Source organism: Fringilla coelebs (genome assembly GCF_963513975.1).
Source record: "Fringilla coelebs genome assembly, chromosome: 9".
NCBI lineage: Eukaryota > Metazoa > Chordata > Aves > Passeriformes > Fringillidae > Fringilla > Fringilla coelebs.
In genome coordinates, this window is record NC_140067.1 from 2,715,861 (window position 1) to 2,739,439 (window position 23,579).

General features: G+C 43.5%; 1 protein-coding gene across 11 annotated transcripts in view; it reads right to left on the reverse strand.

Annotated features, from left to right (window-relative positions):
* Positions 1–23,579, reverse strand: part of NFIA (nuclear factor I A) — a 244,444-nt gene that overhangs the window by 21,264 nt on the left and 199,601 nt on the right. For 7 of the 11 annotated variants that reach the window (XM_084211881.1, XM_084211877.1, XM_084211883.1 and 4 more), the window contains 3 exons: positions 17,796–17,974; positions 15,037–15,202; positions 7,142–7,233 (listed from right to left, as the gene is read on the reverse strand). In XM_084211881.1, the coding sequence (XP_084068007.1) occupies positions 7,142–7,233; positions 15,037–15,202; positions 17,796–17,974 (437 nt within the window). Of the gene's footprint in view, positions 1–6,735; positions 7,234–15,036; positions 15,203–17,795; positions 17,975–23,579 lie in introns of those variants that run through there. The other 4 variants (XM_084211885.1, XM_084211880.1, XM_084211879.1 and 1 more) reach the window with 3 other exon arrangements.

Here is a 23,579-nt window from a genome sequence, read left to right on the forward strand (position 1 = left end):
GGTTACACAGCTTGTAGAGAATTTAGTAAGAAATTAAATCTCTCCAGCTCATTCATCATATTTCTGCATTTGCCAACTCTTCCCACCAGGCCCACACTTACTCCTTCCCTTTCTTCTCCCCCACTGTGGAGTAAGTAATGGCCATAAAACCCACAGAAAGGCAGCCTTACACACAGGCTTCCTGGTTATTGTGAGGAGGGGGAAAACTCAGTAAGTTTAATTGCTTAGTTTGGGAAATTCTTCTATGTCCATTGTAAATAATTCTATGCTAAATCTACTGGAAATAGGATGCTGAGTGCTGGTTTCCAAAAAGAGTCTGAACTGTTCACCAGAGTCTACAAGGAGGAGGAGGAGGAAGAAAAAGCCCAGGAACAAGGATCTCCCCTGCTGAGGACTAACCCAGGCATTTTGGGACTGATTTGGCTCCATCCCAGTTTGAAGATGCAGCCACATGATGGCATTGGGAAGTTTTCTGTGAATGTTCACCTCTCTAGAGAAATATGTGCTTTCTTTTTTGACCTAAGAGTGGAATTTCCTATCCACACTCTCTCTAGGCTCACACTGCATTTTCAGAGCCATCTCCAGGCCACCCTCAAGTTCAGAATGGTATTCCTACGTCCTGGGTGGAAGAGGAAACACAGCACCAAAATTCAGGTCATGTGTCAGTAGCCTGATGCCACTGGTGCAACAGCAAAGCACTTTTTGGACAGAGATCAAAACTTTGAGTGATTATAAGGGGGCTCCAGGTCTTGGAGGAGAGCAGCCCTCACTTTCCTTTGCCAATAGGGGAAAATCCACAGATCCCTGGAGGGTTTGGGAGCAGAGTGATCCGTCTAAGTTCAGCAGAAAGTAGCAGTTTCACACCCCAAAACAGTTTTTATACCTGATCAATGCAAATTTCTCTTCTTTACACAATAAAGATGTTATTTTTTCAGGGAAATCGTATTCTGAACCTCTCACTACATTTGCTGGACAGGCCAAGAGAAAGAAAAGGAACATTCAAGTGTGCTTAGAAGTGCTTTGCAGCTGAAATTGGACACATGTCCTGGCTTAGGGAGGTTACTGTACAGAATATGGAATTCTTAGAGGGCTGAGCCTAACAAATGCTTCCAAGTTAGTGTTTTCTATCTCCATTCACACTCAGATACATGCAGCACATCCAGCCTCGAGGATGAGTGTTCTGATCCTGAGGAGGGATAGTGAGTGATAGTCCTCTGAGCAATAAGTACCTCTCACCTAGCTTATAAACAGCTCTGCTCAGAACCCCCAAAACCCAAATAAAACCACCAAAACAAAAGGCCTGGTGTGGTTCCTGCAGCCTCTCATGTTGTCTGCCATGTCCCCCACACACCCCTCGAGGTGTCCCTGCCCTGCCCCGTGTGCGGAGCGAGGCGGTGGCTGAGCTGTCAGCACAGTGCCACCAAACCCTGCCCTACCCCTGTCCCCCAGGGCCAGCAGGTCCTGCCTGTCTGACCAGTGCCATTCCTGGGATCTGGGAACTGGAATGAAGGCAGCAGGGTGTGCAGGCAGCCAGGCCAGGCAGCCCGTGGTGCTCATTAATAAAGCACATGGCCACGAGCTGCGTGGGGCTCAGTGTCCCCTTGGGAGGGGGCAAAGGGCAGGGCACGGTGGCAGTGAGCAGCAGGGATGGAAAATCCCGCTGCAGCCAGGCACACACGGATTTGTGCAGAGGAGAAAAATGTGTGCACTGGTTTCTTTCTTCCATAGGGTGGCAATGGAACCTGGGCACAGAGCGGCTCTGCCGTTTCAGCTGCAGGAGCGAAGCGCTGCAGGAGCTGCATCAGCTTCCCAGGCAAGATGCTGACTTTGATCTATGGATCCTATACACTTTTGGGGCTTGCCACAGACAGGGCTGCTTCCCTGCCTGCCTCCTGGAGAGGGGCATCACCTGCAACTCGCTCCTCAGATTCCAGTGTCTGGGCAGCAGCGCCTGGCTGCTCTCACAGAAGGACCCTCTCCTCTGGAATTCGCCTCCCCCCTGGTCTGACAGAGCTCACATCTGCTATCCTGCAGGACACAGCATCCAGCTCATTTTTTTTTCTCATGCCCTTTGTTTTAAAGTGCTGCCAGTGAAAAATTGCAGGTTGCAGTTTGCTCTCTAAAAAAAAATCGCTTGTGGGGAAGCAAAACAAGCTTTGCCTTGTCTCTGGGAAAGAAAGTAATTGTACAATTAGGTTTGTGGATGCACCTGAGGCATATGGTGGTTTTTTTGGAGATAAATAAAAGCCCAAAAGGAGAAAGCTACAAAGATACCACTGTCTAATTTGGGAAGGGCAGGGAGCGGGAGAAGATCTAAAGCAGTTAGCAATTTCCTTGTACTATAAACACTTTGCTAAACTTCAGTGATTTCCCTCCTAAGTTAATATTGCTCTTTTAAAGATGTATTTCACAGGGTGCATTTTTGTACCTGGTCTTTATAAGGCTGTTCTGCTGAGCTTGCTGGTTTTCATACCTGTTATTTTGCTGCCTAGATAAGCTTGTTTGACTTTTGGGATTTTTCTTAAACTTTACTTCAGTGTTCTAGTCAGGCTACAGGCCTTTTGTTTCAGTTGTTGCGTGCTATAAAGGATGAGCTCTATCTAGAGCTCTCTTGTAGCTGGGTGGCTCTAGGGCCCCACGAGGGAAAGTGTGAAAACACAAGGCCTTTGCTTATTATCCAGGATCTGACTGTGCTTTGGGATTGTGCAAAGGCAGAACCAGGAAGAGCTTCTACTTCTGTCCTTCTAGAAATAAGTTTTATCTTTTCCTACAGAAAGGCAAAAGAATAAATATTTGGTTTTGTGCTTAACTAAGTTTTTAGAAATTACCTGGGATGGATCTGATATAAAGCGTGTTTACACTAGAGAGGTATTTTTCCTGGAACAGCTGGTCAGGGCCACAGGAATCCCTTTCTCACAGGGTAAAGTGGCTGATTCTCTGCCTGGGTGCCTGCAGTAGGAAGCAGTTTCTGTTCCCTGCATCCTCACAACCTCCCTGTGTAGGGCACATGGGCCAGTGGCAGGTAGGAACGATTGGATGGAGCAGGCATGTGTTTCTCAGGAGCTGTTTTTAGCATCTCAAGTACAATTTCCAGGAAGATGTAGGCTAAGTAGGTGGCAAACAGGACTCAGCATAGTAAACAATGTTGAGTGTGAAGTGGAGCTGCAGCATGATGAGTACAGAGCACGTGGATCCCTAAAGGAATTTTGTACCCTAGAGCAAAGCCAGGGCATTAGAGAGCAGCAAACAGCATTTGGAGTGGTGAGTGGCAAGCCCTGGCCCCTGCTTGCTGGTTTAGCATTCCCAGCTGCATGCACTCCCAGCCCATAGCCTGTGTTTCACTATTAATTTTAGGAAAGAACCACCTCAAAATGCAGCCCCCTTTGTTCACCTTGGTGCTTCCAAGGGGCTCGTCCCTAATTAATGTGAGGGGACTTCCCCATCCCTCCACCACCCTCTGCATTGCGAGTCCTTGGCAATATGAGAGACGTATCTATTACTAAGTCATGAGGTATCCTGACCAACTTGCTTTTGAAACCAGAGCCCCCTGCACCCCAGGCATCCTGTATTTCTGATTTGCATATGGAAAAGGCAGTTAAAAAGCTGATGCCCCCATATTGCTTGCAAGTCAAGTAGCAAAAGTAAATGATTTATCAAGCAAAGGTTACAACACCTGTGCCTTTTTGTCAACATATACAGGGGATGCCAAGTCAAGTGTTGCTTCTAATAGCTCAAACAGAAATTTAGATTCAAATAACCCCCAAGACAGGACAATTGTGCAGTGAGTGGAGTGGCACAGCGATGGATAGTGTAAGCAGTGGCTGCAAAACCAAACCAACTGAAAAGTTTGGCAACTGCTAAAAGCAGGCAAAGCCAACAGCCCTTTGGGGGCTTTTGTTACCAAATCAGAACTACTGACTTAAAGCAGTTTATTTCCCCATCTCTTCTGTGATGGACTGGTTGCCCTGTTGCAACCTTTGCTGACACAGGAAGATGGCTTTTTAATGAGTATTATAAAAACTCTATAAAATTCCTTTAAGGGGTTATATTTGCCACAACATGACATAAATCACAACATAGTGCTGATGGAAATGTCTACTGGTATTTTTTCTAAAACTGATTAAGAAAGGCATGTACTGGGTTTGGTTGTTTAGAAACAGCCCAGGACAGAATGATCCTTGCTCCAGCCCATTGTACATTTGCCTGGGATTTTATTCCAATGATCTGGGAATGCCCATGTATGGGAACTGTGACTCCTGCTCTGTGGAGCTGCCACATCCCTGTGCACAGACTCACTTCTGCAGCACTTGAAGACTAGTGATGATGATGATGATGATGATGTGTAAATAGTGCTTATAGTGCAATGTTCCACCAAGAGAACATCAGAGCCACCAAAAATCTGACCAAAATATTTTCATATGGGTTGTAGCTGGACCATAGTTTTTAAAAAGCAGATGTTCAGATACAGCCTTCATTTTTATTTTATTGTTCCAGCAGCAAGGAGTCACTTAACCCTTATATTTAAGCTTGACTTGCAGAAGCTTGGAGTGTTCCCTGCTTCCTCTTGTCTCAGGGAGCTGTGTCCCTGGCTGTTAGCGGTCCTCAGGACCTATATCTTAGCCTGACTCTGGATGTACTCTAAAGACCCTGATGGAAAGAAGCCACCCCAGCTGCTTTTAATAACACAGTCCTATGTGTTTTTAAATTTTCAATTTGAAAATATCCTAAGTGGTTGTTCTATACACTAATGCTCTGCAAAAAAGAGCACAAAAGCCTGTCTTTGTTTAGAGGAATGCTATGTAAATCCCAAATCATTGCAGTTAGCACTTCTACCTCACTTCTCTGACTCAAAGCACAGTCAACTTCAGAGTTCTTTCATGAATAAGTAGTGAGTTTGCTGATAAATTATATATTTAGTATCAAGTGGGTTGTGGTGGTGTAATGATGTATAGAAGCAGGGAGATGCAGCTGGAGTCAGAGACTGGAAGTCAGTCTCCTTGCCCACTGCAGCATGTTAGACTTTAATTGAAAGCTGTGCTTGAGTATTGTTTTTCACTGTACAGCATTGTTATTCACTACACTGCATTACAGAGGAGCACTTAAAGTAACGCTAGAGCACTTTAAAATGATTTAAGTCATAAATAAGGAGGATAAAAGTTTACAGTCAACAAACTTATCTGGGAAACTTAGGCTGCAGAATGCAAGTAAGTTTTAAATATCTTTGGAGACTTAATACTGTTGTGTCTTACTACATAATCAATTTACCAACTAGGAGTTTTTCAAGTCTTCTGGAAAAGGTAAGCAGCATTCTCCAAAGGGTTTCAGGTTTCCTGAGCTATGAACGAAAAGACCAAATGCTTAAGGACTTAAGCAGTACACCTTAACATTCCTGTTTCTTGATTTCAGCATATTTCTGTGTATTTCAGTTATTTCCAAAACAACTGGAGAAATATGATTTAAATGGCAAGGAGCATGAGAACTTGTCACACCCAAGAACCCCATAAAGCAGAAGGCTGGAAAAGTGGGGTGCAGGCTGAGTTTTGTTAAGACATGAAAAAAAAACCCCAGAATCTGATGGGTTAAACCCCTCTCTGCATTGCTGCTGTACTTTCTGTGACCCTATTTAATGCAGAGAAGGTTTGAGATTCGATATAGTTTAACCTGTGCTGTGCACAGAGCTATAAACTAAAGCCCCTAACAAATTGTACACAAAGAGCAGACAGCAAAAAACCACGTTGTGCTCACAGGCAGCTGCTTGCAGCCCTGTAAACTGGAAATCTTTGGGAATGAGTGACCTGTGTTTCAGTGACAGTGGAGGTGCTGAAGCCATCACAACGAGGAGTCTGTCTTCATGCACCTACTGCGCCATGTGACAGCCATTAATCTGCACACTAATTATTCAGAAGCCTATAAACCATTTGAAAGAACTTACAAGAGCCAAGGGTAGTAATGCCCACTTTGCCAGTTATTTGAATTATTGCTTTTTAGTCACTGCAACCAGCTCAAAACAAAATCACAAATATTTCGTGTAGTTGGCATTTAAAAGAATTGCAACGTAGTCAAGCAATCACTTCAAACTATAAACTACAGTTGTCCTAAAGCACTAACTCTGCTCACTTTTTTATACCTTCCCCCCCCCCCCATGATAACGTGATATTAAGCCCAGACTTAATTTTTTCAACATCTGGCTCAAATTAGCTGCTAACAAAACTGCCAACAACTATTTTCTTAATCGACCCTGGGAATTTGATACAGCTTGGAAAAAGCACATTTAAATCTCGTCCTTCTCCTAAAGAAACACAAATGTTTACTTGAGCTTCTGATTTGACCATAGCAGGACCATGAATTCAGCTAACCCAGCTTTATAGCCTGCCTCAACTGGACTTTTTTCTCTTTGCATAAGGAAAACAGATGTGCTCGCAATCACAAAAATCTCCTGCTCGCTCAAAGCCCACCATGCAAATCACCAACCAGGAATTTGAGTATTTTTTTTACATGGAAGTCACTGGAGCAGTCACTGCTGGGGGACTACGGGGCACTGTTACCTGATGGGTCTCTCTGAGCTCCTTTTGCATATCACAGACTGATTTGGGTTGGGAGGGACCTTAAAGATCATCTTGTTTCACGGGACACCTTCCACTAGCCCAGGTTGCCCCAAGCCTTGTCCAGCCTGGCCTTGGACACTCCCAGGGATCCAGGGGCAGCCGCAGCTTCTCTGGACAACCTTTACCAGGGCCTCCCCACCCTTGCAGGGAAGGATTTCTCCCTACCATCTAATCTAAACACAATTAAATGCAGTGCCAGGGGAGCAGGTTGGAGCCAAAGCCTTTGAAACCCCGGCCCTAGAGCAAACAACTTAGTGCTGGGAGCCAACACCTTAGAAAGCAGAGAGAGGTCCTTCCAGTTATGAAAGCAGCATTATCACCACACAGGCCCCAAAATAAAAATAAAAATAAAAAACAAAGGGAAAAAAACCACAACAGACAAACAAACTGCAAGTGACATTTCACTGTAGTTACTGAGACCATGTGGGTGAAGTGACAGCGGCAGTGCAGCTGCTCCGCGGGGACACGTTAGAGGACACTGGAGGAGGAGGAGGAGAAGAGGCTGCAGGCAAACAGAGAAGTCGAAAGCGGCCCACCTGAGTCTGTTGAGGGATATTTACAAAGCTTGGATCCCGTGGTCCAACACTGACGAATCGGTTTGCGGGGGAGGTGCTGGGTGTCGAGTAGGCTGTGAAGGGAAGGGACACATGCGTTGAGGAAGCGGCACTAGATTGCACACGAACAACACCAAAACACACTGTCTCAGAGCCACCTAAGCAGATGTTTGACATAGAAATGTGCGAACGTTTTAGAGAGCGAGAGTTTGGTTTGAGACACCGGAAAGGTTTGGGCTTCACGGTGGGGGGGATTGACACGCAGGGGACTGGGCTGCTGGGAGAGGGGACGGCCCCAAATGTGGGCTCAGGGGAGGGTGGGCAGCTCTCCACCTGAAGGAGAACCACTGCAGGCCTTTCCAGGATGGGCTGGCACAGGAGATTTCTGCAGGTCCTGACTGTTTTCACTCCAGCGTCTGGTATCTCTATTTTTAACAGAGTTTTGTAGAGCAATGAAATTACCTAAGTGCTCATTAACAGAATCAGACCCTTTATTTCATGCTAATCCAGCATTCTCTCTGGATATAAAGTTTTGGTTTTCATACTGCTGTGGTCTGCACTCTCTAAAATGTTCACTTGATGTGTTTGACAAACTAGGGAGATCCTTTCGGTAAAAAATTAATGGGTTGCAGTTTCACTGGGGTGGTAAGTGCAATCAGTCTGAAGGCTGAAGCTGCCTTTAAAAACTGGAGTGGCTCCCATAAATGTAAAGCTATTAAATGCAATGCAAGCCAAGAACCCAGATTACTTCCAAACTTGAAGTACTTTAATGATTTTATTGTTGCATTATATTCTCCACTGCAACTGTCCACAATGCCACGTACTTCCACATCCAAAAGCTTTCAATGCATTTTTAGTCTTCCTCTCATTTGAAAACCCTCAAGCAATCTTCTCTCTTCCTCAGTTTTTTGCATGTTTAGATCTAAATTCAAATAACGCAAATAGATGCCTTAATACAAAGAGGGCTCCTATCTATTTTGAATATATTTATGGGAATGCATTCTGCTGAATAAAATCCCCAGACAACCTAACTATCCAATCAAGAGACAAAAAAACAATAGTAAAAGGAAAGTTCCTTGCCAGATTCCAGTCAGGCTAAATATAATGATGAGGCCTCAACGTTACAGAAAACTAAAGCGAGTTAAAGAGTCAGAGAAGACACTGAGTTGGCTGTGGGGGGGAAACTCTTTTACCTTTCTGAAGGCAAATGTTTGGTGAAGTGGAATTACACTGGAGGAGCCTTTGATTTAAGGCTGTGCCAAATCAGACCAATGCTCCACCTTGGCCATTGTCACCTCTCTTAGAAGTCATAACATGCAACCAAAACAGGTCACATATTTACTTTCTCCAATTCTTTCCCACCTCTGATTATTTTCAGCTCAGGGACTTCCTGCATTTAAGGGCCTGGAGGGATTTCTCACCCAATGCCCAATCTGCACTTGGACCCATGTGGGTGTTCTGCCTCCCACAAAGCCCTTGGGTGATGAGTTCCCATGTCTAGGACATGCAGAACCACATCCTTCAAGTCTCACAAATGTCTTGTGATGCCTCTTAGCTCTTAGGGTTTCATCAGAATACTCCCTTTTATCAAGATTCTCTGAAACCACCCCAGGAACTGTGCATCTTCATTTCCTACTGATATGAGGGGAGATAAGGCCCTCCTGGATTCTAAAAAGGAATTTTTCCCACTTGTTTCTGGTGAGGTGAGCTTTTCTCTCCAAGAAAATAACACTTGCAAAAATCATGCAAGGAACACTTTTCCTTCACAAAGTCTTAAAGGAATTTTAACGTGCACTAATTCATCTTCCTGAGATGGTTTTGCAAATTATGGTACAGCTTGAATACTATGAACAGGTAAGCTGGATGTTCCCCCTACCTGCAAATCAAGGAAGAAATTTACTGAGTGGATCTGGTGAGATGTTCTCATCACCTTTCACCACGGTAATTTGGTTAATAATTCAAAGAAGCCACACATTTGCAAAGGGCATTTTCCTGTTGCTAGTGCCTTGAATTAAGAATCTTCTATGCTGTCCTTTGTGGAGGTATTTTTTTTAAAAACTAACTCACGAACTAATATTGTGCAAGACTAAGAATTCCTTCTACAGTGGGGAAAATTAACTTAGAGCTCAAAAATCAAACATCTGTTGTTTGGTTCTCCTGGTCTACTTTTAAAGAAGCAGATTGAGTGGAGAGGCCATTTAATCCCTTGGAGCAGGTAAGTTCCACCCAGAAGGGAAGGAACTCAAGATCTTGTTTACAGTTCCCCGCTGGCAGATACTTTTGCTGTGATATTTGGTAGAAAATCAAAGGGGAACCAGCAGAATGCTGACTGAAATGGCTTCTCTGTTCAAACAAAAAACTCGAAAGCATTTGAAAAGTGTGTAATATGCACAAAAGTCCCCTCAAAGCTCGCTGGGTGAGTTGCTATGTACACCTTCCTTCCGCTCCAAACCATGTTTAACTTGCTTTCTGAAAATACTCAGATGTCAGCTTGGTATTTCCTCCAGGCCGTATAACTGCGCTGCTGAAGCCAAGGAGGGAAGAGCACCAAAATGACAAATATGCAGAGGATTTACACTGGACTCTCCCAAGGTGCTGTTCCCTCTTTGCTGTAAAATGTCCTGGGATGTTTATGGGTTGGAAGGGGCCAGTTTGGCTCAGAATATGAAGCTGACATGGAATACACATTTCCCTGTTAGGGGGAGATTTCTTTCAGGAAAGGGAGAAGTACTGAGTGTTGCTTAGACCATGATCAACTTCCAGCTGCATCTTACTGTCTTCAGATAAACACCCTTGGTTGACATGGAGGTGGGATTCCTGGAAGTCTGATGCCTAGACTTTGCCCCAGAATTAGGATGGGGCAAACTGCCTCACTGGATAAAGCTGGGTCACATTATGATATAGCATAAATATAAGCTAAGCCTATGCTGGGGTCTTCAATTTGGGAAAAGCCAAAGCATGGGAAGGAATGAGGAACAGCAGCCAGCTCTCTTAGGCAGATCTCCAGATTTTATCAGCTTTGCTCCATGGGAATTGCAGAGACCTACCCTGGTTCACACCAGCTGAGAGGGGTCCTGTTGGGCATGAACAGCAACAGCTTCCTGCCCAGCCTGCTCTTTCTGCTACTGGAATTCACTAAGGATTGTCTGCAACATCATAGCCCACAGCCAAGGAAATGAATGTGATGCCACAAATTTGCTATGATGCTTCACTTCAGGAACAAGCAAAACAAGAGCTGGCAGAGAAAGAACATTTGCTCACACAGACAGCTTTGATATTTAGCCAAAATGGCAAGAAATTGTATGAAAGACAAGACAAACAAACAGTTTTGGGGATGTTGTGTGTTTTAAAGTTGCCCGCAGTAGGGAAATCTTACTTTTAAACAAACTTTCCTGAAATAATTGCTGTTGAGAGCAGGAGTGTGTAATTTATCATCGTTCTGGATTAAAAGGATTGGTAAGGATGATTTGGATGAGTGATGACCTAATGTACCACGAGGTCTCCCTTTTACAGACCAAGATGACAGGTACATGTGTTTGATGTGAAGAGTTGTCCCGTTTCTCAAGCTGCAGCAAGAGGATTGACTGGAGGAATGTGGTGCAGTAGAACAATTCCTACTGCAGTGCGTTCTGCAGCTGAGGATCTGAGAGGGAACTGCAAATTTCAGCAAATTGAATTATAGAGTCAGCTCTCTTTTTTATGGAGGGGGAAAGGAGTGAACAGAAAGCTCAAACTTGCCCAGAAGGTGCTCAGTCAATGCATAGCACAGGAAGGGAGAGAAAGCCAATCTGATTGCAGGATCATGGAAATGTTTAGGTTGGAAAAGACCTTTAAGATCATTGAGTCCAACCCCTACCCCAGCACTGCCAAGGCCACCACTAACCCATGTCCCCAAGTGCCACATCCACAGGGTTTTTAAATCCCTCCAGGGATGGGGACTCTTATCACTGCCCCTGCTCCAGTGCTTGACCACTATTTTGAAGAAATTATTCCCAATATCCAACCTAAATCTCCCCTGGTGTGACCTGAGGCCATTTCCTTTTGTCCTGTCCCTTTTCCCTGGATGCAGAGCTCTACTACTCCCTAGCTGTCCTCTCCTGTCAGGGAGTTGTGCAGAGCCACAAGGTTCCCCTCTGAGCCCCCTTTTCTCCAGGCTGAGCCCTCTCAACTCCCTCAGCCTCTCCTGGTTCTCCAGACCCTTCCCCAGATCCATTCTTTTCCCTGGACACTCTCCAGCATGTCAGTGTTTTTCTGCTGGATTCCAGGTGTGGCTCCACCAGTGCCCAGCACAGGGGACAGTCACAGCCCTGGTCCTGTGGCCACACCAGAGCCAATCCAGGCCAGGTGCCTTTGGCCTTCTTGGCCACCTGGGCACGCTTGGACTCATGTTCAGCTGCTGCTGACCAGCATCCTCAAGTCCTTTTCCAGCTTTCCAGCCACTCTGTCCCGAGTCTGGAGAGCTCCACAGGATGTTGTGACCCAAGGGCATCTGGCACTTGGCTTTATGAATCCTGTACTACAGTCACAAGATCATTCTCCTCATCTTGACACAAATGCCATTTAACAAGAAAACTCTTTTGTTCAAAGGGACATTAACAAGTAATGAGTTCATTCAAGTTAAGAGTTGTGAATCTCAGAAAAGAATACTTTGTTTTAAAAAGCCGTTTAAAAGTCAGGGTGTACAGGATGGCAGTATCTTAGGCTGCTCTGGAATGATTTAATTATGATAGTGATAAAGCCCAACTGGAATGTTGTGGAGGTGGTGTTTGCTTTGGGCAGTGAGATATAAAACCCCAAAACTGCCAAGTTCAAGAAAATATTGTGTTGTGTTTGTAATGGGTTGCCAACCAAAGAAAATCAAGAAGAGATCTGAGATAAGATAATGTTGGGTCTTCTGATATCAAAGATATGTTGTATTGAAAAAGGTTTTTTGGAGGAAAAATGAACCTCCCAAACCTTGTGAATCTCATCTCCACTGTGCCATCTGACAGAGGAAAATGCTGGCTTTCCAAAGGGGCAGGACTCACAGCTGAAATTGTCAGCTCCCAGAGCATGCCTGGCCACCCAGTAGTGGCAAATCCCCAGCGTGCATCTCCAGGGGCTCTTCCTTCCTTGGACAGCACTAATGTTCATGTTTTGGTTAATGTCACAGCTGGAGAGTTTCACTATTGCTCTGAGAATCATTAACCACCTTGTTGTGATTTTTAGCTCTCGTTCCCAGGAGGCCATGCTGTATTGAACAGCTGCTCCTGGCTCCTGCACCCCTCAGGAGGGCCATATTCCAATTTTTGGTTGGGCCGTGACTGCATTTTGTTTCTGCTGAGGGCTTTCTGCTAGACCAAAAAAGGGAAGGAGAATGGAGCAAATGCCAACCCCTTTCACTCCATTTCCTCGGGAGGAGGGGGGATCATTCTCTTCCACACGGCTAAGGAGAGAGTCTGGCCAAAATTTAACATCACTCCTGCCTTTGTTGCATTAGTGACTTTCCAATATCCTCGAGCCCTGCGGGGCAGTCAGCCATAGCCCGGCGACACTCCCAGAACCGGTGCGCTCCAGCAGCTCGTAACCATGGAAAACACCTTTTTGTCAGGCTTTTATGGAACTCTGGTGAATCTGCACTGGCTGTTTGAAGGCTAATATTTAGTTAAGGAAAAAATAAACACGCAGGGAAATGGAGGGTTGGTCCTGATTGACACACTGAATGGAGCCCAGTGGGTCCTCCTGGCAAACCCTGCCTGCGACGCCTCAAACTTCAGTTTGCTTATGTGGCCAATGCTTCCATGGGCTTTGGTTTACATGTCATAGTTTTTCTTAGAAAATATTTCCTATAATCTACTTTTCTGTAAAATTTTCCCCTAAATTAAATTATATGCTTGTTTACAACTCGAGTCACTGTTATTCAAACCCCTCACCAAAAGGAAGATGCGTGCCTGAATATGTACAGAACTATATGTTTAGTCATCAGCGTGGCTAATTAACAAACAGTAATTATTTTCCTAATCTTTTGTTTAAATACCATTAACTGGCTGCTCTTGAGAAAACCTCCATTCCCCATTAACGTGGCAGCTGTCTCCTGAACACAGAGCCCAGTGACCAGCCCCAAGCAGACACCGATGGGTGTCCTGCTCCCTTCAGAGGAGAAATACCCATTTTTCTGCCAGCTGAAAATCTGGCCAGACACACTCTGAGCTTCTTTACACGATGACAGTATCGTAAAAATTAAGATTAGTGCTAAAATGTTGTTGGGATTTTTTTTCTTTTCTTTTTTGACACCAAACACTGCCAGTAAACTGAGTCACAACTGTAATGACAAGTACACACTGACCTAGTTTTGTTTTTCCCGGTTCTGAAGGCAAGGAAATAGTAAGGCACTGCTGACTGTGCTCAGTGATAACTATGACTAAACATTAACCTTTTAGATCCCACCACTGAATCTTATTGATAGGACTCAAAAGTCCCCTGGGAAAGTGTCAAGCCTTCCTGACAGCACCAGTGTTGGTCTAAGGTCAGAACGAGGAGTGGAGGGGAGGGAATGAATCAACTTCTTCACTCAACAAAAATCTGCTGATCAATTCCAGAAGTCCTGATTCTAGAAGATCGTGTTCACAATCTTACCAGACTGTCTCATACTAAAACCCATTTCAATTTCCAAGCGAGCCAGAGCATCTTGCTGAGTTTGCAGTTGATGCACTATCGTGTAGCAGAAGGCAATGAAAACCTCTGAGGAACTACCAGATTTTAAAAATGCCCCCTGGAACCTGTGCAAGTCTCCTGAACAGTATATAAAGCTTTAAAATGTAGGCTTTCCTTGGTCTGAGGAGTGAGTACCTCTTTGCACATCCAGCAGTGGTTGCATATAGCATTTAAATAATAAGCTTGAAAAGCACACAAAGGGATTTGCTCTTTCGATTAGATTGATTTTTGTTTGTGGATGTTATTTGGACTCCCTTCACTGTGGAACAAGTCCCCTACAGTTGCCATTAAAGCACTGAAAGCTTCCCTTTTGTTTTTAAATGTCAGTTTGAGCATAGCTTCATTAAATCATTTCACAATTAACTCCCTGAACATCCAGACTTTTTTTTTAAAGCATCAGACACAGCTGAATTGCATTTGTTTCCCAGAAGAGTGACTCCAAAGTGGTATCCCCAAGTGTGTATCCAGGAATTCGTAAATTTGACTTGTGGCTACACAAAATGCATATGGGAGCTGTGTGGGTGGTGGGAGAGGATTAGAGCTTTCTCCCTGGCCCTAAGACATACCAAAACTTCTTGCCTAAAATGCACGGTGTAAGGGAAAGATGTCTGGCTTAATCTGGGAAGATTTATTCCCAAAAGAATGACAACTGAAGCAAACTGGAAAGGGTTGTTAGTTTAGCCCAGTGTGTATAAGCAGGGATGTTTTCATGGAGATTGCCTGACTTCCATGTGGGATCTATCCTCTAAAGCCGGGCTTGAGACACCAACTTAGCACAGAACCATGGAATAGTTTGGGTTGGAAGGGTCCTTAAAGATCACCCAGTTCCAGCCCCTCTGCCACAGGCAGGGCCACCATCCACTAGATCAGGTTGCTCAGAGGCCCATCCAGCCTGGCCCTGAGCACTTCCAGGGATGGGATATCAGCTGGAATCCTCATGGCAGCAAACAAGATCCCAAAGACCCGAGCTCTGTGTCACAGCTGAGCCACCAGCCTCGATTTCCCTGGCACTTGGTGAAATGCCAACCAAGTCAAAAAATAAAACTGCAACCTTGAGCTAAGGCTTTCCCTGCTAACACAGGAGCAGCTCAGAGTTTTGTCCGTGGTGGAGAGCAGAGAGCTCTCCTGCTTCCCAAGGTGTGTGCAGGCCTTATCCCGGTGGATCCCGCTGCGTCTATACTTACTTGGAGAAGTGGGAGAGGTGGCCCCTCCTTCTGTTGATGTGGTTGGAGGTTTTGTGTCTGGCACTGGCAGAGGCACAGGCCTAGCCATTGGTGGCGGAGGTGGTGGTGGCAACATTGGGGTAGGAAGGAATGGATTGTGCACCTTGCCTTGGCTGCTACCATTGGGCTGCCGAGAAACAAGCAAACAGACAAAAATTATACTAAAAATCAGCTATTAGGAACCTCCAGTCAAAACAAATCTAGTTCAAAACTGTGTGCAATACATTTACAGTTACTTGAGAGGTGGCAAAGAAAGTGCTGGCTCAAATTCTCCGTGGACTTCAAGGAATTTTGTGTCAAACTCTGTGAACCTTGTCAAACTATGGCAATTCTGGCTTTTAAACACTTGTCCTATTAGCAGCTTGTCTGAACTAAGATTTAATTGTCCTGGATTAAATTCTACCCCTCTTTACATTTCCTGCAGCACTAACCCATGCTCAGTGAGAGGTGAAGCAATATTTTTGACCCCTAAAATCCCCCAGTTTCGTGCCTGTGCTATACCCTCAGGATATCAGTGTCTGGGATTTGAGTGTAAATTTCTTTAAGATACTGCTCATTAAGAGAAAAAACAAGCGTTTTTGGTGGTCTTAACAATCATGCTGATATCTCATTACAAGAAAATGAATGAGTGTGTATTAAAATAACTGCTCTCCCACATCCCTTTCGAGTTAGCAATGGTGTAGCTCTTGGTTTAGCTGCCATTAGGATCATATGGAGAAATGACTGAACTTAGAACAGCTTCATTTTGTACACTGGGAGGAAAAAACCACCCTCCCTTCAGTCTGGGATGTGGTCAGTCACAGTCTGAAGGGGATCAGCTATATGAGTGTGGTCTTTCAATTAATCACCAGAAAAATGTGTCCGTAAGTAAAAGTGTTTTCAAGTATCACAAAACCAGGAATCAGGCTTAGAAAAACATGCCAACCCTCCCCCCAGCTTATTAAGTTTACATTTTAAATGTAACCCAGCCTGGACACTTGAAAACCATACAGAGAGATGCCAAACACCATTATAAAGAGAAAGTAGGACAGGCTGTGAATCAGGTGTTCCATTTTAGTGACAAAAATGATGAGATCATTTTCGACAGCACTCTACAAATTGATCTCACTGCAGCTCTTCTGGCACTGAACATTGGCTTTTCCATTGATGATAAAAGCTCAGCTTTAAACACAGATCCATATTCTAAGTACTGCTAAAGAAAATAATATTTTAATTCCTGATAGGGTTTCCATTAGCCTGAATTGCCAGGGACAAAATGCCCATCCTGGCAAAACACTTGGGACTTTATTTTCATTTCACCTGCTCTGGCACTGACAAAAGGCCTTAAAGTCGTGGAGGTGCAAATCACACTTGTGCTAGGGCAAAAAATGGTTCAGGGGATAAGTAAGACTCAGGTTCATCTGCATTTAACTTAACAGCACTCCCACAGACTTCAGAGGCTGCAATTGCCAGAGTTTGCAGCAAGAAGCAATCCTTCAGGGATGTTTATTTTTCCAACATCCAGCACCTTTAATAAACTAATATATTAGTGACATCTCTCAAACACTATCTTGTCTCCCAATTAGGTCCCTTTCCTGCCAAGAAGACCCCTGCTGCCTGTTCATTGTGAGTGTGCTAACAGTTCATAATGCTGAATGGTTTGGGATAAATTAAGCAAATGAATACTCAAGGAAAAAGAAAAGCACTGTATTGATTTGTTGTCTAGACATAAATGTATCTGCTAACATATTGCAGACATTATTCAAAGCCAGGACTGGCTGGAATAAGTAGAGTCAGTTTTTCTGCTGGGGAAAGGAAAACACTGAGAACAATACAGCTTATTAAATAAGTGTAATAAATTAGATGCTAATAATTAAACTAATTCTCATTAACACTTTCAGTATGTCAGGAGAGAAGCAGTAATTTTGCCAGTTATTACTTCATTGGCTGGAAAAAGTTACATGCATTACATTTCATGAAATATTCAGAGCATTATTTTAGATTTGATTTACATAAAATTTATAAATTCTGTATTCGTCCAGAATGCTATTTCAATAATAGCAAGATGATTCACTTTATTTGATTAAAAAAAAAATGAAAATGGTTATTTGAAGCTTTGGAACTCTGCTTAATTTTTCATAGAGATAAGGGAAAAAGATAACTGCTTACAGAAATAACAAACCATAATAAACTGTACTTTTAACATCTTGAGTTCAAGTACTGGTCAACTTGATCTAAAGTGCTATAAGGCAGTATCTTTTTTTTTTTTTTAATGAACTTAGCTGATCTGAAACATCTGTTTCTCACCCTCCCTTTTCCTGCTCTTTCCCCCCCACTCTCCCCTGAACTTCAAAAATAATTAATAAAAATTATTCTGCCTTCGTATTTTGTTAACCCCGGTTCCACAAGGGTTACAACACATGCAGCAGAGTCGTTTGTGGGAGGACCCAGCAGGTCCCTGAAGCACCAGCTTCTCTGACACTTTAAGCTACTTCCACCACAATGTGGTCGAGTGGTTTTTCGGGGAGGTCTCTTGTTGTGTTTTAAAATACTTTTGCAGCACAGCATTATTATTGTTATTATATATATAAATATATGTTTTTGTTTTTGTTCTCTCTTCCAGCAACGCCTCAAGGTGCGCTCCTTCAGGCGACATGCTGTTACAATAACCCCCTCCATAACCCCCTGGTCAATTTTTACAAGGACAAACACTTCTGAAGAAAGAAAAACGGCTTCCTTACATTTAGGAACCCCACCTGTCCAGCCTGCTGACCAGCGTCGGGGCAGACAAGTTGGACAAACTCTTTCAGAGTCTCCTGAGGATGATAGCGGATTGCTGGGTGTGAGAAGTATGGCCCAGGCTGTTGAATAATGGGTGATGTTGGAAAATGAAGAGTCGATGGTGTTGCATGTGGACTTGCTATAGGAAAGAAAACAAAGACGTTATATAGAGCTTTGCCTCTGGAAAATAAAACAGTTTAAATCTGTTGTAGTTTTAAGTAGCTTTTTTTTTTTTTTTTTTAAATCTTTGTTGTAGGTTTGTTTTTAAATGTACTGTTTATACATCAATTAATATATTAGACCACATTGTGTGCTACACTCACTCCATCTAGATCCTGGAAGCAAACGGAGCCAGACATTTTGAAGGATTTTCTGTGTTTTTAGTGGACACGTAGAAAGGAATCAGCAGTCCTTTGTGAGAGTGAAAACTATTCATCACCTTAAGAGCAGCCCTCATCAATCAGGCAATAAAAAAATGTATTTGGGAGATTAGGGTTGATTTAATTGACATTTCATGTAACTTGGATTTGCACATACGAATCCATTTTACATTGTAGTATAAACGGTCGATAATTTAAAAACAGTCTAACACTTCTTGTTGTTGGGTTGTTTTTTCCCATCTCACTTCAGGAACATTTATTTTAAGTAACGTGTTTTCGTTTAATGAACATGCACAAAGTGGCGAGATCGTTTGGAAAATTACATTTACATTTCTCCTGAGTAACGCCGGGCTCAGATCTTCAGCAAGCCCCCAGCTCGCTCTCAGGGATGAAGTTTAATTTGGGGAATTTATGGACCAACAAGCCAGCTGGAAAATGCTCTCCAGAGAAGGTGCAGAGGTGTGATGCACACCAGCCCATCGGCAGTGACCGATTTTACCCTCAGCTGATTTCAGCAGAACTACAAGTGCAGCTCCAGAGCCTTTTGCTCTCCTGCATTATGTGACACCTTTGCCCAGTTCCTTGGCCTTCCAAATATATTGGGTTGGGCTCTTGTTACCCAACAGCGCTTCCCATTGTTAGCTGCCACCACGAGGCAGCAACTGCTGCCACTTACAGTGCCATGAATTCTCCCTTTAAAATGAGGATTCACTCTTCCTTCAGAATGACCAGTTAATCTGGTTGCACACGAGCTCATCTGTAAATCATTGTTTGTTTCTCACCAAACAGTCATTGTTGCTCTCTAGGAGTCTTTCAGGGGTGTCCATGTGCAGAGATTGTGCTCGTACACTGCCTATGACCAATCAGATAAATGCAAGGGAGGGGAAATCCTACAGAAACTCAGGTGTTGGCTTGGAAATAATTTAAATATACAAGAGGGGAAAAAAAAATAAAAAAAGCCTTTGGCACTTTTGGAAAAATTGGAGAGATGCAGGAAAGTTAACTAAAATCAAACACAAATGAGCAAACATTCATTTCATGATGAATGTTATGAAAAACCTTCGGTTAAATAAAAGCTTAAATCTGCTTCTTACTCTTGTTCATTGCCAGTTTAATAATATGACACTTTATTAATAACTTTTTTTCTTTAGCATTATTAAACCATTAGCAAACTCAAGAGCCTGAGGATGTGGATAAAACCTGAACTCAGAAAGAGCAGCAAGGAAACTATTGCCTTTTCCTGTAAACATCCATTGAGGGCTGGCTGGGCAGCCCTTCTCTGCATGTCCTTTTCCACCACAGGATAGGAATTGCTGCTCTGACACCACCACCAAAAAGAACTGCAGTCATGCCAGGGGTGCTGCTATGGGATGGATGTGGAACCCTTGTCCTTCCATGAAAAGCTCCCCTGTGCCCACCTCAACCCCACAATTCTGCTCCCTTTAATTCTATTAAAATATCCCCAATAGAAAGAGAAACATCAAAGGTGGAGATAAAGGGGGATCCCCTTCTGTAACTGAGTGACCACCATGGAGACAATTATTACAATGGACAGAGAACTCAACAGCATCCAAGGAGCCACCTCACCCCAAAATAATCCCCTGCCTTTGACTGGTGCTGCTCTGAGGCTGACACCTCCATTCCAGCCACACACCTTCAGTCAGGTAGATCCCAGAGAGCATTTTGATGACTGCAACAAAACTTTTATCAGCCTACATTATTTCTGCCTTCCTCCTTTTCTTTGTATCTGCTTTTGTAGTTCCCCCTTTCCTTGTGTGCCAGATGGAATATGAATGATGAAGATAAAAGTGAGAAATGGACATTTATGTGACAAACATCTAATTAAGTAAGGAATAAATTGGAATTTCTGAAATATAACAAGAGAGTTTCCTTTTAGTATCAGCTCTTTTAGTACTGTTTGAAATTGTTATGCAATTGCACTGCCCTTTATGAACAAACTCACTTCTGTTTGTCTGCTGGGTGAAAAGGAGATTGAAATGCAAGAAGGAATAAAGAATTGTATCCAGGGAACATGTGGGAATTCAAAGCTGAGACAACATTGTATTTAGCTTTTCCAAAGTATGGCTCTTCATTTAATAATTTGATTTGCTGTAAGAAAGATGAAAGAAATTCTCAGTGGCATGTAAGGAGCAAGCCTTTCTCTGCTGTCCTGACCTCCTCAGCATGTCAGGGTAGAAAAGAAAGAGGAGAGCGTGTGTCAGTGACCTGCCCAAAGAGACAGAGAAGCAGAGAAATGCAGAAATGGCCAACAATAATTCAGCACAGCAAAGTGCTGCAAGGAGAATGTGGTTCCTCTTTGGAGCCTTGGCCAGCTCCTCAGCCCATCTCCAAGGGCTTCCTGCTGGTCAGGGAAAGACTGGGGGAGGGAAACAAGAAAACTGGCAGAATTCCTCAGCCTGTGCCACACACTGATGTGGAGGGGTCATTTTCTCCTTAGCATAAGGAGTGACGAGTGCAGTAAGGATCTCCACAGGTTTGTTTTTGCAGTCTCTGACTAGGAAATAGCAAATTTCTCAAGTGCCAAAAGAAAGGGCTCTTTGATAAGGGGAGAAAAACCACTACTATTAAACTGATCAACATTACAAATGTGCCTGCCTGATACTAGAGAGAGGGAATGAAATGTTGAAATCTGCTGGCCCAGACACAGACCATTACTCTGATGGCTGTGTTGTGGTCAGCAACTCTGGAGAGTGCAAAACTGGCCACTCCAACAAGTTCTGAGTGCAGAACACAACGGTGTTTCCAAATATAGGGGCCCTCACAAGCATTTTTAATCAGTGAAAGCACAAGGGGTAATGAAGCAGGTCATTATTATCCCTGTTTGCCTCTAAAAAGGCCAAGGGCCCTTTCAGTCATGATTTTCAGACTTAATAAAAATGATAAAGTCTTTAATTCCTAAACCCACACCTACAGTGATGGAAATTACCCTGTGTAAGAGAAGAGGCTCTTATTACCTCTGACGGGATATTACAAGACTCAATCAGAGATTGTAAATTCTTTGAGATCTTCAAATGGAAGATAAAATAGGTCTTTGTCTATTATTTATTTACTTATTGACTTATTATTTATGTATCCCTAAGCAGCTCCATCCTGCCAAACCATATTTCTCCTGGCGTCTTTCAGCCTGTGACATTTATATTTTATTATTGACCTCAGTAAATGACATAAAATATGACTTCTACAATCTATGAAAAGATGTGTACTCAAGATCAGAACTTCATTTCTACCTGCTGTAGGTATGGAGGAGTTGGACTGTCTGGCATTATGAAATCTGTTATTTTGTGTAGGGGCTGGAGGCAGGAGTTATCCTTCCATCTCAAGGCAAGCATAAATATTTCAAAGCACACATGATTCTAATTCCATCGAAGCTGGTCTGAAACATCCCAGACTTTTTATTGAAAATGAGATGGTAATGTATGGTGGCCTGCAACAGATATACCAGTATTTTAAAACTGCTGCTATTGGGCCAAGTAATTATGCAGTACAGCTGTTGTGTGCTACACTGGATTCCTCAGTGTTTTATGAGCTCGTGGTGCTGTGCAGCACAGAAGTCACAGGATTTTTCAGAATGCTGAATTCTGATTATGCAGCTCTGTTTTGCCTTTCCCCTTCTTGACTTGTAGTAGCCAATAACCAAGTGAGTAACCAGCACAACAGGCTGCACCCAGGGATTAGGTGAGTGCTGCACGTGCTGAGGCTCTGAAGAAGAGCCAAAATTGTGAATGCTGTCCAAGAGAGTGATGAGACAATAAAGGATCAGTTAATTTGAAACAGGTCACAGTTTTCTTGAGATATTTAGGATCCTGGAACAAAGGAGCAGTTCCTAATAAAGAGCCCTGGGAGTGCCTGCTGATGTGGTGAGGGGACACCTACAGTGCTCAGACAGGTTTTCCACCAGCACAGCCCAACATATGGGGCCATGTATTGATCCATCCACCTTCCATCTCCTCTTCCAAAGAAAGCCCTGCCAGCCCCTTCAGCTCCACAGGACTGGATGGAATTCCTTTCCTCCTGAAGTCGTTTGAAGTCTTTGAAAGGGTGGTTTGGTGTTGCTCAGGAAAAGGTGTTCTCACCCTGGACTGTTCCAGGGAATCACAAGCACTGCTCCTCCACAGGCACAAGGGCAGGCCCATCAGCTGGGCACAGTGCTCAGATACCTCCTCTAGAAAGTGATAATTAAGTTTACTAATACTTCATTAAACATTGATCAGCCTTCCTAGAAATAGTAACGCTAGAACCATAATGAAACGGGATCGTTTTTTATCCGCTTGTTTTTGAGGCCATTATAATTGGCTTCATTACAATTAAGAAAGTATTTTCTGAAAAGTCATTTCCCTGGAAATGTTAGAGAACAGTTTGTTCTGCTAGAGACTTCCACGTCAGGCTTCTAAGTTGCTTTAACTCCCTGCGTGCTGCAAAGTTTCTGCTGCCATTCCAGTGATGCCAGTTCAAATTATGCGAGATGGATCCCACCCTTTGTACCCCAAAGGTACTTATTCTCAAAATTGACCATATTAGAGGACTAATTGGCTAAGCCACCATGCTGGCTGATGTGAAATGCTTTCAAACACCACGAAACAGCTGTGTTTATCGGAAATATGAAGAGTGACTTTTTAATAAGGAGATCTGGCAATAATCCAAATTTGTTGAAAGGAACTTACACTTCTGTGTATAATACAATACAAGAGGTAAAGAATGGAAGCCTAAAACAATAGCTTTAAGCCCACAGATTTTGGTGATGAAAGCAGTTACCCAAACAAGAAAAAAAAAATAATTAAGAAACTCAGGCTGGGATTTGCAGAGGTCCTGAGAGAATTCATTAACTGCTTTTGAATTTCAATGGGAGCTGCTTCCCTGTAACACTTTCAAAGGTTTCTGAAAGTCCCCGTTTTTCTTACTGCCCATTAGGAACAGACTTTGGGGCGATAAAAGTAGAGGAATTGCTTGCTCAGGTTGGCAAAACCTGAATACTGAATACAAAACTTAAACACTGAACTGCTGAGGGTAGGACTGACCAGTCCTAGGATGAGCCCTTGGAAGGGAATTCACATCCCTGGAAAACTCATGTATTTGTGAAGTCCCACAATGGTGCAAAGGGGCAGTTTAGTAAAGTGTTTGTCAGGTCCAAGGATGAGCTAAATGCAGACTGATCCCATCTCACATTCCCATTTGCACAGTGTCAAGGCTGGGAAATCATGGAGCTGGAGAACAAAAACAGGCTTAACCCTCTGAGCATTGGTAAAATTTGGCATCCCTTGCTCCCACGTTCTGTAGACAAGCACAGGTGAAAGATTTCAAATATAACAGAAACAGCTGACCAGTGCAAGAGATGGTGAGACACCC